At 41.6% G+C, this 15431-nt stretch overlaps 1 protein-coding gene across 2 annotated transcripts in view; it reads right to left on the bottom strand.

The window, feature by feature from the left end:
• Positions 1-1428, bottom strand: part of CACNB2 (calcium voltage-gated channel auxiliary subunit beta 2) — a 387411-nt gene extending 385983 nt beyond the window's left edge. The window contains exon 1 of one of the 2 annotated variants that reach the window (XM_074946027.1): positions 1206-1428. In XM_074946027.1, coding sequence (XP_074802128.1) covers positions 1206-1310 — 105 coding nt within the window. In that variant the 5' untranslated portion in view covers positions 1311-1428. The remainder of the gene's footprint in view (positions 1-1205) is intronic. The other variant, XM_074946026.1, reaches the window with a different exon arrangement.
• Between the last annotated feature and the right edge of the window lie 14003 nt (positions 1429-15431).

Genomic DNA, 15431 nt, shown 5'->3' with positions numbered 1-15431 from the left:
CAAAATGAATCTATGCAGACATGTAAGGTAAAGCGAAGAGAAATATTATACAACATTAACATACTAAACCAAAGCTTTATCTCAAAATGCAATATCTTCAATAGATGTAAAAAGAAAAGGAGTACTTGTGGCAGTGAGCTGTAGCTCACGAAAGCTTATGCTCAAATAAATTGGTTAGTCTCTAAGGTGCCACAAGTACTCCTTTTCTTTTTGCGAATACAGACTAACACGGCTGTTACTCTGAAACCTTTCAATAGATGTGTTAACCTCCATTTCTCTATCTCAAACACGCACACTCTGCATACAATATATATTTTACTTTAACAGCATCCTTGCGGGGGGACAAGATGGTACACCCAGCTTCCTAATTTTATTCTAGAAGCTAGAATCTGTAAAGTCAGGAACATCTTTATCCCAGCCGAGGTCCTTACTCCTGCTGCTTTATATGGCATAAATTCTGTCTTCTCCTATAAAGCGGGGTTCCTAATCTATGGACACATATTGGATGTGAGTGGGGAGACAGGCTGTAGAGTAATATTGTAAGCAACATGTATGTCGCACCAGACACAACAGGTTGTTAGAGATGGGGAAATAACCCGTTGCTTTAGAAAGGAAGGCACTGAACAACAGTCATAGTACTATGTTCTTACATTCATCTGTACTCTTTAGAAAATGACAAGGTTTACAAAATATCTATTTCACTGAACACTTCCTTGAATGAATATGTTTTAATTAAATTGCATTTTAAGGGGGGGGGGACGGATTTCAGATCTCTTCTAAGAGCTATCAAACTTCCCTTCTAAATGGGAATTGAAGCTGGAGGGTAAGGAGTTTGGGAAATCCAGCTGTTCCGCTCCTAATCTCCTTGAGGCTTTCTGTTAGCTCAGAAGGGTTGGGACCTCCTATGGCTCGTTTAAAAGCGTTTCTTTGCAGCGAGGACTCTGTTCTGAGGGTGAGGGATGGATGTTCTAGCGCAGACGGCCACGCTGACGAGCTAGGGGATCGGATTAGCTTTGCACATCTGTCCCTACGGGGACTAGGGAGAGTGCCCGCCCTCCCCCCAGAGCTCCCCCTGCCCCTTATTACAGCAGGGTCCTGAGCGGGGAGGAAGATGGAAGCCAGAGACGAGCTGAAGGGACCCGGCAGACACCGAAGGCACAGCCAGGGACCCCAGGCCCGGAGAAGCCCCTCGCCCCACCAGGTACCTGCGCGGCTGTTGCGGCGGGTGGGGGGTTGTCCAGCAGCTCCATCTGCAGCTCCTGCGCCGCCGCCGGAGTGGGAGGCGATTTGGACATGTCGCTTTGGACCATTGGAGAAAAGTACCAGCCGGCTTCGCCCCACGCAAGCCCCGCAGTGAATCAGTACAGAGCCCCGCGCCGGCACCGCCCGCTGCCGCTGCCTGCCCTCAGCGCCGTGCCATCGGGAAGCCTTCAACGCCGGGCGGGGAGCAGGAAGAGGCGGCGGCCGCCGGGAGGGGGCGAAGGGAGGGAGGGTCGCTGGGACTCCGCGCGGCTGCCCCGCTCGCCTCGCCCGAGCTGCGGCTGCTGCGGCTGGAGACTGGGGCGCGGGGAGCGGGCACCGTCGCCGCCAGGCTGAGGGGGAGGAGACGGGGAGGCGCGCTGGGAAGAGGGCGAGCGGCAAGGACGGTCTCCCACCCACGCGAGCTCCCCGGCAAGGGGCGAGCCGCGCCGAGCGGCCGCGGGAGGCTGGCTGCAAAGGCGACGCCCGGCGGGCAATCACTGACACCCCCCCACACACACACACACACCACCCGCCAGCAAAGTTTCTCCTGACGGGTTGGGGGCGGGGGGCTTAATACTGAGGCCGATGAGGCAGGTTGGTAAGGGCTGGATGCAGCCCAGTCCCCGGCACACCCAGCCACATCTGTCACCTCCCACGGGCTGGAGACTTTCTAAAGTGGCCGCGAAGCCGGGGCAAACTTGGGCTGCGGGACAGATGCGGCACCTCGCTGCGAGCGGGCTTCCTTTTATGGGCATTGCTGAAGTGCAGCCCCGTGTCCCACACTGCACGGGACGTGGGAGCCCCTCTCCCAAAGAGTTTGCGGCCTGAAGACACGACTGTTGTCAAAAGAAAAAAAAATGGATGCAATTAAAACATTCCTTATATTTCTATCCTCTGTAAATGATAGCACAGATCACTTCCTCAACGCCACGGGACCCAAAGGTCGAGTTTCCTTTGGCGTATGCCACAGCTTGGCCATTGCTGCATTCGCGAGGCGAGTGTCCTCAGTTTCCCGGGATCCCCCATCTCCTGTTTAACGTTATTCGCAAACATGTTCCCTCTATTTAAGTGGAATACGAATGACCAAATACGTTTTCAACTTTTTGTATAAAGGCAGCTAGTGAACGCACAGTATGCCCTCCTCCTTTCCCCCACCAACTAAACTTATACATATCTAAGCAGACCTGGATGATGATGCAGGACCCTTGGTGGCATATTCCATCTCTAGACAGCTGTACAGTTGAAAGTACGACAAAGGAAGATCAGGGAGTATTTGCTGTTTGTAGGTGATGTAAACTACAGGAAGATAACTCCTCCCCCACAGTGATACTGATTTTATGAGGCAACTGGCATCTCAGGCCACCTCTACACTAGAAAAGTTTGCCACTAGAACTTTTGCCAGCTTGCAGCCACCATCATTGCTATGTTGCTAACGCCTGTGCACACCTGGCTGCTTTTGCTGGTGCTGTGCATCCTCACTACCAGAGGTTGTGTCTGGCATGTCAAAGTTCATGGCAACTGCACCTGCATTCCCCCTCCATCGTCTACCAAGGGCACTCACTCCAGGCTTCCAGCTCTGTTACCTCTCTTGGGAAGAGACTTGCATTTCTCTCCCTCCTGACCAGGGTTTTTTCGAAAGCACACAATTCCTACATCACCTTCACTGTGATATTTCCAGCAGTCCAGACTGCCTAAACAGGCCAACATTTGTGCTTCGCTTTCTTGCCAAAGGCTCATGAATAATGAATTGCCAGCAGTTATAACTTACTACACAGCCCTTTATAAGCAAGTACATTTATTCTTAAGGTGAAAGCATTATAGAGAAAACTTATTAAAAACAATAAGCGAACCTACATGCCCATTAATAAGCTTACCAGAGATCACACACACCCCCACACACCCCGACAACTCCAACAAGGACTCTGCTCTGGTAGGAGTCAGTCCTTGAAACTCTACCAAGGGGTTTTTCTGTAGTTACAAGTTCATAAAGGCCTCAGCTCAGAACAAGCACAGCCACAAATAGTTCCGTCTTTTATACATCTTGGGCCTTTGATCTTCAGACTCTAGGAACAGTTAATTGGCAGATAATGGTCTTCTCCTTAGTGTGTACCTTCAAAAGGCTGGGTTTTTGCATAACCCAAGGTGTGAATTTGCATTCACCTCCCCCTAAAAATTCCCCAGGTGGACACTCAAATACTGTTTGTCCCAAAAGTCCATTCTTGTCTGGCACTTTGTTCAGTATAGTCCTTTGAAATTCATAACATTCCCCACGATTCACAACCCAACCACCCCCTAGAGAAGTTATGTGCAGTTCTAGCCCACAATAACACAACTTTTGCATTTAATACAATGGACTCCCAAGATATTTAAACTTAATTCAGTAAGGTTGTTCTATTGTAGGAAATTGCCATATCTGTCACAAGGTAGAAGACATGGTACACTGTGGCTAAGCATCCCCATGTCCCCTGAGGCACAGTCCAGCTCAATGCCTTGTGGGACCTTTAATTCTCTGGATGCAGTGCTGATATCCCACAATGCACTGCATCCAGGGAATTATGAGAGCCCATGATTCCCTTTCCTCCATCCCATAATTTTATTTTTTTAAAAGTTCACAGAATTCCTCATGTCACTGTTCTCACTCTGCCATCTCACCAGCGGAAACATGGATGCTACATATGTCAGAGGATGGGGAAAGGAAAAGATTTGGAGTGGGACAAGCTATACACCAACAACACACATGAACTCTACCAGGGATGATCAGGTTTCTCACTATAGTGATGCTGAAATCACCAAGATTAATAAAATTATTGGTGATTTCATTTACCATGTATATGATGATTCTTATGGACTGACTCCAAATTTTATGTCTGCCATGATAATGGTTGATGCCTGCAACTCCCTGCAGTAATCTGTGCATAAGGCTGGGCATACTCTGGATCCAGCTTTTGGGACAGAAGTGGAAATTGGAGGGATAGAAATGATCGCTGTCATGTGCCAGCCATTGTCTCCTGTGGTTTGAGGTTTGGGGTATACCTATCCTGACTGGATGAGTGATCTTTTTTGATAGAACTAGTGAGGTTCCAGACAGACAACACAATGGATAAGGCAGCAGTGGCACTGGAAGGATTGCAAAAGTGCAGGGGCGGTTGGTCATCATTGGCCTGGCCACCCCTCAGTCATGACAGAGGGGCAGCTGGGCCAAATTTGAATCAGTGCCATTGTGATGTGGTGCATGGAGGTGCATTGCCACTCAAAAGTGGTCTGAATGCCCTGCTTCCTTGATGAAGGGGCAACTGAGCCAAGAGAAGGAGCTCCGCCATCATCATACCCAGCTTTTTTCAGGGGCCAAGGTAGGGCCTGGATCCCTCATTGTGCCCCTGCCAACTTGAGCTTTTCAAAAGTGGGGGTTGTAATGAAATGCTAAACTATAGTATCCTATTCAGCCACTTATTTAAATGAACCACAACCATACCTTCAGAGCACTAATGGATCTTATGATGAACACATCTGGTGTGTATAAGCAAGCTCTGTGACCAGTCCATAACTGAAGCAGAAGTACATGACATGGTGTCAGGAGTGAACTAAGAACAGAAACAAAAGGAAAACAGCAACAAAGGTTGCAGTTGGAAGGAAAACAGCAACAAAGACTGCAAGATCTAGCAACATGCAATGATTCAATGCCCCAGAGAACTTCAGCTTTGACAAACCTTTGCAATGGAAAGACTGGAAACAGAATTTTGCAAGATTTTGAATCGCAAACAAACTCCACAGAGAAGCTGGAGATATACAAGTATCTTCTTTAATTTATGAGATACGGAAGCAGGCAGAGAATATCTTTAAATCCCGTGACCTTACTGAAAACAGCCACAGAACTGACTCTGAAAGGGTTCTATGTTTGGCGCATACCTTATACATCAGAGAAATGTGGTTTATGAAAGAGCATGTTTATATCACAAAATTATGTTTTATAAGAGCTCTGCATACAATGGCTGAAAACTGTGATTTGGGGAAGGCAAAACATGAAAGTATCACAGACAGGCTGGTTAGTGGGTTAACAGATAAAAAACTTTCACAGCAGTTACAACTGAAGAGAGATTTAGCTCTATCCACAGCTGTCTAGAGAGCAAAGCAGTCTGAACTGGTGAGATAGCAAAACCTAAAGCAACTTGACAGACTTGAAAAATCTGCAACTAGCTTAGAAACTGTAAACAGACACTGTGTGTGTGAAAAGACATCATCATAAAATCCCTGAGGCAAGGAGAGAGGACTCCCAGGCTGAGAGGGACAAATTGCAGCCTACATGCACAAGGTGTGGGGAATCATATCCCAAGAGATGGTGCATGTCCAGCCAGAGATGCGTGGTGTAATAAATGCATGAAATGTGGACATTTTGAAGCTTTTTGCCACACTAAAGCAGTCAGGGAGTTGACTGATATTACTGACAATCAAGAGTCATTGTTTTGGGGATCTATAGCATGTGAGGCCACAGAACCTGTTTGGAAAGTAAAATTGAATATTCATGGCAAGACTACTGACTTTAAAATTGACTCAGGAATTGACATCACAGTCATCTCAGAAGGGGCTAACAATCACATTCAGTCCCCACCCCCTCCAGAGTGGAAATCACCTGACACAACTCCTATTATCCCAGCAGATATTCTGAACTGTATGGGCCAGTTCACTACAGAGAAATAACTTATAAAGACAAAAGCTGTGCATTCACAGGATCAAAGCCTAACAACCTTCTCAGTCACAGTGTGGCAGCCATGATGGGCCTAATGAGAAAGGTGGAAGAACTTGATGTAGGATTTGATGGTATTGGACTTTTGAAAGGAGATCCAGTACAAATCAACTTCAGACAATACTGAACCATACAGTGTACAAACTCCTACCAGAGAGACGTTGGAAGAGGCTACCTGCAGTTTTATTAGAATTCAGAGGGCATAATTACCTGGTCATAGTGGAATATTTTTCCAGGTATATAGAAATAATGTACTTGAAAGACATATCATGTCATGTTATTGAGAAACATGTCACTTTTGCTCACTTCTGTATTCTAGAACAACTAGTGACAGAAAACGGACCGCAATTCGCTGTGGCAGAATTTAATTAATTCTGAACAAAATATGATTTTGATCCTATTACTAGCAGCTCACATTACCCAGAAGTGAATGGAGAGGCTGGGAGAGCAGTATAGACAGCCAAGAAAATCCTACAGCAGGAAGATCCATTCTTTGCTCTTGAGTTACAGATCAACACCCATAGTTACTACTGGATATAGTCCAGAACAACTCCTGATGCTAAGAAACTCAGAACTGCTGTTCCAACTTTGGAAACGAATCTATTTGCAAAGTGTCCAGATGTGAAAAGAGTAGCCAAACTGGATAAAAGGACAAAAAGAGCCTATGAATGCTTTTATAGTAGATACCACTCGAAGAACTGCTGGGTCTAGAACCTGTTGACGAAGTTTGTATCCAACTGGATGGAAAAAAAGGATGGACAAAAAGGATGGACAACTCCAGCTCTCCTAAAGAAAAATAATTCGGCACCCAGATCATATGTGATCAAGACCTACAGGAAGTTCAGCAGAAATCATTGACATCACCAGTTTGTTCCTCAGAAAGAACAATTGACAGAGCAAACTCTAACGGTGACAGATGTGGAACACAAAGAAGATGACTCAAGTATTCCAAACTGAGCATAGCCAGTCATTGCAACTAATGGACAGCCATATCAGCAAGTTGTTACATGTTCAGATTGTGTAATTAGAAAACAGTACAATTTAGAGACACTTAATAGACTGATATGTACTGAATTTCAAAGATGGTGTGAAAGTATAAATATTATAAATGGTAGGAATGTAGAACTTAAAGGGGGAGATGTAATGGAATGCTAAACTTAATTATACTCTTCAGCCACTAGGTGACACTGTGTGTAAAATACCTTCTTTAAATACACCTCAGCCATATCTTGCAGAGTGTTAAACGATCTTACGATGAATACATCTGGTGTGTATAAGCAAGCTCTTTGACCAGTCCATATCTGGTACAAAAGTACATGACGGGGACACTGTCCCCGTTTAAAAAATTAAGAACAATGGCCCTTTGTCCACCAATCTCTGGTGTCCATGAAGGTTGTTGCTCCAACTGCCCACTTAAAAGATCCTATTAAACCATCAATAATGCATTTAGTTTTAGACAATGAAAAGCACCCCACAAAAACTCCAAGCACCCTAAATCTTCCTTAAAATTATAGATACAATGATAATCAACCAGCAGGATGAAAATAATCATATATAGGAAATAAATCAACTCAGCTAACAAATCAAAGGAGCAGAAAAGCCCTTTCACCCTCCAAGAATAAACCTTCAACTTTTCCCGCAAGTCCTATCAAACAATTAACAATCTTGTGCTCTCTGTTATTCATACTGTGATCCCTAAACACCCTCTCTGTAGGCTTGGTCCTTATAGGTTACCCCCTTGGTTCAGTGCTCGTAGAGAATTGTCTTGCTGGGTACAGCTGCTTGTGGCGTACAGATTTAAGACTGTTGCTTTTGCTCTATCTATGCAGGAAGTGAAGATAAGTCTCTTTGCTTCTATCTTTGCACCTGCACAGTTGCACTGTTCTGAATGATTGGGAGTTTAGTGAACCTTACTGCATCTACGTCACTGTGGAGTCAGATTTTTTACACTTTGAAGAAAATTCATGTTACTCTGTAGAAAAAGTAGCTGGGAGCTGGACTGAGTTGTCTACTGCAGGGGAAATAGAACAGTGGTTTTGGGGAAAAAACACTGTGTCTTTCTGTTTCATCCAGTATTGGTCAATGAAGAAGTGAAGAGGTTGAGGTGGCTTCAAGCTACAATCTGTGAGGAAGTGTAACCATCATTTGTAACACAAGTGCACAACTTAGGTATGCTGTTAGATCCTGGACTGCTTCTAGATGCTCTGGTAGTGGGTATGATCAAGAGCATTTCTTTACCTATATGCTTGGTGAGAAGAATTCATCCTTTTCCCTCCAGTGCAAACCTTGCCACAATTATCTATTCATTTTTCACTTCCAGATTAGATTTCTGCAATAGAGTTCCCCTTGAGACCTTTGTGAAAACGAAACTAGATTACCACACTCTGCTTATTAAGTGGAGTTTCATAGCAGAAGCACATTACATCAGTCCTCCAAGATCTATACTGGCTGCCACAGATTTTTCAGATGCATAGAAGATGTTGGCTTTCAGTAAAGCCTTTATAGGTTTGTGATCTGATTAGCTGAGAAATAGCCTCTCTCCCCATACCATAATACTCTCGTGGAGATAAATAGAGGTGCTTGAGCTAAAGCATCTTCCCTACAAACTGGAGGTAGCTCCTGGCAGGACATTCTGTATGAGGGATTCTTGACATTGGAATGCTGTTTTCCCCATTGAAAGAAAGTTTCTCAGAAGCATGATGCAGTGGGGAAGTTATGACTTAATCTGGGTGAATGGTGCATGAATAATTTAGTCAATTAATTTCCCCCCTTTTTTGTGTGCATTAACTGTCCAGGAACAGAACGCTATAAACTTAAATTTATTTTTCAGAATGATTCAGCCGAAAAGTTCTGCAGGTTATTTTTAGCTTGTGCTCATTTGCTGGTAGTTTATTTCAGATATTTTATATTTGAAATCTGAGCTGTTTGATTGGACAAACCGGTCACACTTTATGCTTGGAATGGATTAACATAGTTCTCAGAATCTGATTCCCATACAAACACTTATGGGTTATGGATTTGAAATATGGCCCCAGGACTTTCTTTTACTGGCAGTGGTGGAGGGAGTGGACAGGCCTGTAAAAGTAATTAAAGCTCCCTTTCCCACCTACCAAACTTCAGCCATTTTTGAGATCTCTAACCATGCTAAAATTGGTGCTTTCACTATTGAAGATATTTTCAGACCTTTTGATTATCTTGGATCACTTAAATGGTTTCTTTTTAAATATTTCAAACTTGCCATGGGCTCAGGGCTGACCCAGCAAGTGCACGTATTGCAACTCCCAGCCTTGATGGAAGTTTCAAGTGTGCACCACTGCCAGAAAAAGTCCTAAGTCTTCAAAGACTTAAAACCTTTTACATGGTTGAAGAAATATGATTTAGAATTAACTATGTTAGTCACATGCTGTGTTTTCCTTTTTTTAAAAAAAATCACAGAGGGCAACACTCTATGTAGGCACTTTTAAGTGTGTATATATCTGGAGCACCACACATTCAGACTCAGTAAAATCTGGTTTAGTCAGGCAAATTAGACTGCATAACCTTCACTGTGGTAGGCAACCCTTATTTCTTCTCTCCTCCTCCTCCTCCTCCTGCACCAGACATGACCAGATGTCCTGATTTTATAGGGACAGTCCCGATATTTGGGACTCTATCTTATATAGGTGCCTATTACCCCACCCCCCCACCCCATCCCTATTTTTCACACTTGCTGTCTGGTCACTCCACACACACCCATCCTAGGCTGTCATTCTGCTTGATTAATCTCTCAGCCAAGTTTATCTGAAAGATCAACATTCACTTCAAACTTCTTGCATTTCAGGATTTTATGCCTTTGCTTTTTGGATGGCACCAAAAGAGCCATCAGCTTTTCTACTGGTCCTCTGTGAAGCCATTTTTCAGATGGTGCGTGCTCTGTAGAAAACACAGGACCTCAGAAGAAGAGAAACAGAGCAAGTATCTTTGAACTCTACATTTGTCTGCTGGTTTTATTAACTTCAAAAGGATCTTGCGTAAAGATGCTCTCTTATTAAGATAGTAGTAAAGAGAAGATGGGGACTGTACCCATCAAACACATTAACATATGCAGCTGGTGCTAGATTACATTTGTTAGCATTTATCCTCTAGTCAGTCTCAAAATATATTTTCTTTTGACTAACCTTTAATGTTTATAGCTGTAGGATATATTTATAAATAAATGAATAGCTCTGAAAATATACAAGTTATATAAATACAAGATCCTTTGTCCATTGTACATGGAGTTAGTCCAGACAATTGTATACAGATAAACGTTTTCAAACTATACATTATGGTATGTGTCATGAAGTGGTACTGTTACACAAAGTCTTCCAAGTCCTATTTATTAGCATGAAAGCAAATGTTTAGTCTTAAGAAGACATGCTGTGTTAGTTTTGGTTATACAACATTCTGTATAAAGGGAGCTGTGTGAATGCTTTCTGCTTTGTTCTGTGATTGCAGTGAATTGCTCTGTGGGAACCAGGCATGATGAGCAGAGATTCCTGAATGTAGGGACTGCCTACATGCTGTTTGTGACTACCTCCATTTCAGGATAAGGCTGTGTGTGAAAATAAAGCCAAGGTCCACTTACAATATACACAGACTCTGCACCATTGATTTTTCTTTTCTGGGAAGCCAACCTGCCAGATCCACATCTGCTACTGCTCAGCAGAGGGGCCAACCCTATTACATTCCATACATTATCTAATATTTATAATGGACAAATGTTGGGTATTCATATAAGGACATTTCTAATCTTGTGAAATGGCAAGGGCAGCTAGTAGAAGACAATAACAGAAGAGACAACACTTTCAAGATTTGATTTTTTTCAAACAACAGTTCAGGGACCGTATAAAGCTACTTTTACTCTTTCTAAAAATGTATGAGAAATTTGGTGGTCATGAAAGTGAGGTACTGAAAGTACTGGCATTGTAGCTATGTATGCAGAGGGTATGTTTACACTGTGATGTAAGCCTGGGCTTAAGGCAACCTCCCTCCCCCTTGCATCTACACTGCAATTGCCCTAACCCAGGGCTTATACTCAGAGGCTCAGGACGCTGCAGGCCTGGAGGGTCCAAGCTCAAGTTGAGCCAGGACCTCGGGCCTGAGCCCTATTGCTTCGCACTGTAGACATGGTGCCAGCTTGACTGGATTCAGACCTTGGATTCTGAATGGTGCCAGCTTGACTTGGATTCGGACCTTAGCTTTACCAATAACAAAACATACAGTATGATTCTCTGTGGATCATAAAATTAGTGATATATATTATGTGCCCAGGAACATGCACAGAAAGGAAGTTGTCTCAACCTTCAATCAGAACTGCCTTACTTTTGGAGGCTAAAGGGGCTCCTTAGCATTATTTTGACTTGCATGTACTTAAAACTATTCTGGCAAGTACTCTTTATAGCATATTTATGAAGTCTGCGTTATGTAAAATCCTTTTTTAGAAGCTTGAAAAAAAGTTTTTGCTGTCCAGTTTTGTCCTTGTCCATTTTGTAAGTTTTGTGTTTTCACTGCTCAAAACAAAGCTTGAAATAAAGATAGTACTTGTTTACTCGATTACACTAATGAGCAAATAAGAACAAACTTCTGGCATGGATTGCCTATTTTCCCTTTTCTTTTTAAAAAAAATGTATTTATTTGTTGACTTTGAACACCACCTCTTTCCTTGCCATCCCAGCTATCATACGTAAGACATAAAAAATAAACAAATAATACAGAGCTACACCTAATGGGTAGCATGTGAATTGGTGCCAATGCTGTGAACCATAATATGATACCCTCAGCACAATTTCCTGAATAGGTGTGCAAAAAAAATAATTCAACCAAAATGTTCAACCTCATAATGAAAGAATGTTAGAACTACAGCTCTTTCACAAACTTCTACTGGAAAACAAATTGAAAACTTATCATGCATCTTAAGATTCTCTTAACAAGGACTGTCTCATAGTAGGGGTTTTGTTTGTTTTTTATTTACATCCACATTTGACATTTGGGGATTTATACCTATGAGCAGGTCACTAAGTGCATGTGTTAGTGACAAATTGGATAAAGTTGAGTGTGAAATGCAAAGCTAAATCCTGGGCTGCATGTGAGGCTAATGGAGAGCAAGAGCTCCATGGCAACAAGGACTGGAGCAACAGACTCTCAGTGAAGAGCTTTAATTCTCCAAAGAAGGTAATATATTACTTCCCTCATTATAGCACGAAAGACAAGAAAAAAATAAATTTTAGATAGTCAGGATGGGCAAGGCTTGAAATGTTTTACCTAATGGAGAATATAATGCTGATCCTGGACAGGGGCACTGAGAGGGATGAACTACCAATGTTTGTTCCATATACTAGTTGATTTATCTTGAGCTTCTCTTACAAATTCAGGGTCAGCTCTGGCAGCCCATATTCATGCAAAACTCCCACTGATTTCATAATTGCTTTTTATGTGGGTAAGAACTGCCAGGCCATCAGTACTTATCTGTTCATCAGTACACATTTTAATAAGTCCTTAAGAGAGCAGTTGCCATAATGGAGCTTATTTTCAAAACTATTTATTGTTACAGTGCAAATTGGTGGGGGGGGCAATGATTAGTTAGTTGAATACCAACCGCCACCAATAATTTTTAAACTACCTCATTTCTGCAGACTTTTACATTTTTTACATTTGACACCTTGTCTACTTTGTAAAACTTGCCATGAGAAAAGTCACTTTTAAAGCAATTATCACAGCTTTGAAAACAGCATTTGGTAACCTGTGCTCCCCAGTGACATAGCCACCACAGAGCCCCCAACACTGCAGCTATTATTTTGTTTCAACTTGGCTTCAGACCAGTAGATTTTTTTAAAAAGGACCTGGGGGACATTCTAACTAGTCAAAGGCAATTTTAAGGTGTGTCTTGTCCTAAGATGCTTGACAAGATCTCTTTGAAATTGTTAACTTAAATTCACCTCAACTGGGGTGATTAATTTATTGCAATAAAGCAATTTTCACTTCCATATTGCCTTTTATCCAAGGATCTCAAAGCACTTATCAAACATTCATTAACAAATACCATTGTAAAAATGTTCTATTCTGAGGCCTTCAGAAAGACCATTTAACCTAAAACATGTGCAAGGACCCATGTAACAAAAAGAAGAAACTCCTGGCTATGGGCTGACCCAAAATATGTAAAATACAAAACAGACGTACACTGAAATATTTTTTATATTAGCTCAAATTAAGGACCCTAACAACTGCTTAAATATTTAGTACCAGATTGTGAACCAATTGCTCACTTTGGTGAGTTTCTACTTATATGTGTAGCACCACTGATTTCACTTGGTCTATTCATCTGAGTTACTTGTACCAATATGAGTTACTTTTACCAATGTGAGCAAGAGGTTTGCAATTTTGCCCTTACTGACTTTGTCACACTTTTTCCCCAAAAAGTTTTTCTTTTCAATCTGATACTGATTTATATTGTACCAGCATCTTCGTATGAAGAGTAAAAGGCCTGGACTGGAAGGTAAAGAAACCCATCTTAAAACAACAACTAAGAAATCAACATGGCAGGTAACCACAGGAAGACGGTTGGTATAGACCAACATTTTAGCAGTTTGTGACCAAACTTTATGCTATACAATGTTTTATTAATCTCATCAGTTTTGAAACCTGCTTCCCAATTATTATATATATATATTAGTGTGCAGGTCTTGCTTTTGAAGCAAATAGCCTTGGTACTAGACAATTTGGGGGAGACGTTCAAAGGTACAAAGGGCAGTTTGTTGCCAATTTCCCACTGAAAACCAATAGGAGTAGAGTGCCTAACTGCCATTTTTGTCTCTGAAAAGCTCCCTATTTAGCTTGGTATTTCTCCAAGTTTTGTGTCAAAGGCTCAAAATCAATTCATTCCCTCCAAACCAGGATGTCATTGTTCATAAGAAAATGACATATTTGAAAACATGGGTTAAAGTAATTTAGCATAATAAAACTGCTTCCTATGGCCTGGTCTACACTTAAAATTTTGTCAGTATAGCTATGTCAGAGTATGGGGAAAAAAACCAAGAACATAGATATGCCAGAAAAATCCTGGTGTAAATGCAGTTATGCTAGCAAAAAAACAAAAAACCCAAAACAAAACGAAAAATCCATTCACTGGTTATTTTGCTTGAGGAACTAATAGAAGTTGTACCAGCAAAAAAAACTCTTTTGCCAGTATAAGCTCAGTTTCCGCTAGGAGGTTTTGCAGGTATAGATATAACAGCAAACCCTATCCAGTGTAGACAAGGCCTAAATTGTTGCAAATGATATAATTTTGCTCTGATTATCCAAGAGCCATATATGTCATATCAATCCCAGGTTTCCACTGATACTTAGAAGAGCAGGAAGGAGAAAGAAACTGATCTACTTCCTTCTATCCAAGGAGTTCAGCAGTAAGAGATGAAAATATTTTTCAACAGCTCATCTGGATAGTTAAACATTAGTGTCAAAAGACAGACATGCAAGAAGCTAAGGGTACCAGCTGAGTCTCTATCCTGAATTTCCTTGGATTGTGTGTATGTAATCATGAAGTAAAATACACATTTCCTCTTTAAACAGAGTGCATGTAGTTTCACACATGTGAACAGAATTTGGTTTTCCCACTCCAATATATTATTTATTTACAATCTATTGTTATTCATATGACTATTTTCTGCTTTCCTGTATGGCAGCACTGAGGTGTCTTCATTTGAGGATAAACTGAGACATATTACTTCAGAGCAGTTAGATGCAGCAGTGAAGCTAACTCAAAAATAAGTGTATATATTTTTTAACATACACAAATATTCATTCTCTACATTTTTAGTCTTGTATTGCTCTGAATGGTGAGTTTATGCCTTCTGGTCATTTACATTAACTAAGCACATGAGGATGAAAAAAATGTGAAAGTGATCCAAACTACTTCAGGTCATCTTGCTCTCAGGCCTAATATACTGTAATAACACTTTGCACGTCTGTAGTGCCTTTCATCCAAAACATCTCAAAGTACTTCAGAAATATTCATTTAATAAGCATCTCAACTGACCTGAGAAATAAGTGTTATTTTACAGATCTGTTAACTGATGTACAGAGCAATTAACTATGTCCAAGGTCAGGAAAATGAGACTGTGGTAGAGTCAAGAATAGAAACTAAAGTCAACATTTTCAAACTTACATATGTAAAGTTAAATACCTACACCCTAAAAGAGGTGGCTCAGTTTTCCAAGGTACTGAGCAGCTCCCCTGGATTTAGGTATGAATCTGATTGCAAAAAGACCCAAGCAGAAGCATAAGAAAAAAACAAAGATCAAATGGGTAAATAATGTTGGCTTTATAGGTAACCAAAAATATCTTAACATTTATAAGCAGGTAACCAATGGAGATATTTTATAAAGTATAATGTGAACAAAAACATGGATACAGTTAAAAATTCTGGGAAACA

Source organism: Natator depressus, chromosome 2, assembly GCF_965152275.1.
Source record: "Natator depressus isolate rNatDep1 chromosome 2, rNatDep2.hap1, whole genome shotgun sequence".
Classification (NCBI taxonomy): domain Eukaryota; kingdom Metazoa; phylum Chordata; order Testudines; family Cheloniidae; genus Natator; species Natator depressus.
The sequence above is the reverse complement of the archived record's forward strand: the minus strand, read 5'-3'. Positions and strand labels throughout refer to the sequence as shown.